Genomic DNA, 1,832 nt, shown 5'->3' with positions numbered 1-1,832 from the left:
GACCCCCAAAAACCTCACCGCCCACCCCCCCAACCCCCCCCCGCCCCCACCCAGCCCCCACAAACCCACCCAGGTTCTCCTTCAGCAGCCACGTCAGCACCGAGTCCCGGTACGGGATGAAATCTGGCTTCTTCTTCTTGCTGGTCTGTTGGGGTGGGGAGGATGGAAAAGGGGAGTCATGTGTGCTCCCCCCAAAATGAGGGGACCCCGGAGTTGTGGGGAGACACAACGGGATGTGGGGAGGGGGGTGAGACCCCCTGGCCCCCCAGACTCACGGCCTCGGCCAGGGCGGAGATGACCTTGCCCAGAGTGGTCAGAGACTTGTTGATGTTGGCACCTTCCTGGGGAGGGGGAGAAGGGGGAGGAAGGCTCAGACAGGCGGGGGGGCACCCCCTCTTTCTGGGGGGTTCTGGGGGTCCCCCTCACCTTGAGGCGGATGCCCTTGGCCCCCGAGGCATCGGCGCGTTCGCTGCCCGCCAGGTCCACCAGGCTGATGCGGCTCACCTGGGGGGGCAGGGGGGGTTGGGGGGGTCTGGGGGAGATTTGGGGGGGGGGAAATGTGGGGATGAGGGGATTTCGAGGGGTTTCAGGGGATTTCAGGGGATTGGGGGATTGCAGGGGTGGTTTGAGGGAGCAAAGTGAATTGGGTGGGATTTGGGAGGAGTCTGGGAGGGATGCAGGGGGAATTTGGGGACATTTGCAGGGGACTTGGGGGAAATTTGGGGATATTTCATGGTGAGTTCGGGGATATGGGGGAATTCAGCAGGGATTTTGGGGTAACTCGGGGGATTGGGGTGGCTCAGGGGAACTTTGGGGGGTCTGGGGTGGATTTTGGGTGGTGACTCTGGGGGGTCTCAGGGCGATTTTGGGGCAGCCCTGACCTTCTCCGTGGTGAGGTCGCTGAGCGGGTCTCGGCGGCGCTGGCTGAACACGATGGTGAACACGGCGTGCGAGCGGCTGCTCGTCTCGTTCATGTTCGTGGCCGCCACTGTCCTGGGGAGGGATTTTGGGGGGACCCTCAGTGTCCGGGTGGGGTTTGGGGGATCCCTCAGTGTCTGTGGGGCCTGGGGGTGCCCCCCTGCCCCCACCTGGCCTTGTTGCCGCTGTCCATGAGGTCGGCGATGTCGGCGAAGGAGGCGACGGCGAGGCGGGACAGGTCCTGCACGTAGGGCCCGAGCAGGGGGTGCTCCCGCACCCGCAGCCCCCCCCGGCTCTTGGGGTTCAGCAGGTCCCGCACACGCTCACAGTAGATCTCCAGGTAGCTCACCTGGGGGGTCCCAACATGCCCAGGGTTGGGGGGTGAACCCCCGAAAGGTTGAGGGGAGGAACCCCCAGACTGAGGGTGAGTTGGAAGGTGAGCCCCCAGACTGCTGGGGCAGGGGGACAGCTGAGCCCCCAAAACGTTAGGGTAGGGGGCAGATGAACCTCCAAACTGCTGGGGTGTGTGTGGGGGGAGTCTGCAAGGAAGGGGGTTCAGGATGAACCCCCAAATTACCCACGGGGCATCTGCAAGCCAGGGAGCCCCCTCAACCCCCAAAGCCCCCTCACCTCCACGGAGAAGGAGAGCTCGGGGGACCCCTCCTGAACCCCCAAAGCCCCCTCACCTCCACGGAGAAGGGAGAGCTCAGGGGACCCCTCCTGAACCCCCAAAGCCCCCTCACCTCCACAGAGGAGAGCTCGGGGGACCCCTCCTGAACCCCCAAAGCCCCCTCACCTCCACGGAGAAGGAGAGCTCGGGGGACCCCTCCTGAACCCCCAAAGCCCCCTCACCTCCACGGAGAAGGAGAGCTCGGGGGACCCCTCCCGTGCCCCCAAAGCCCCCTCACCTCCAC

General features: G+C 65.3%; 1 protein-coding gene across 1 annotated transcript in view; it reads right to left on the bottom strand.

Annotated features, from left to right (window-relative positions):
- The window catches only part of KIF1C (kinesin family member 1C), a 9,061-nt gene that overhangs the window by 5,042 nt on the left and 2,187 nt on the right, over positions 1-1,832 (bottom strand). Inside the window, exons 6-10 of the mRNA XM_017839551.1 lie at positions 1,089-1,267; positions 882-993; positions 427-504; positions 276-341; positions 62-145 (exon numbers count right to left, since the gene is read on the bottom strand). Of these exons, the coding sequence (XP_017695040.1) occupies positions 62-145; positions 276-341; positions 427-504; positions 882-993; positions 1,089-1,267 (519 nt within the window). The remainder of the gene's footprint in view (positions 1-61; positions 146-275; positions 342-426; positions 505-881; positions 994-1,088; positions 1,268-1,832) is intronic.

The sequence above is a fragment of the Lepidothrix coronata genome, unplaced genomic scaffold (assembly GCF_001604755.1).
Source record: "Lepidothrix coronata isolate B3197 unplaced genomic scaffold, Lepidothrix_coronata-1.0 Scaffold436, whole genome shotgun sequence".
NCBI classification, from domain to species: domain Eukaryota; kingdom Metazoa; phylum Chordata; class Aves; order Passeriformes; family Pipridae; genus Lepidothrix; species Lepidothrix coronata.
This window is presented reverse-complemented; position numbering and strand designations above follow the sequence as displayed.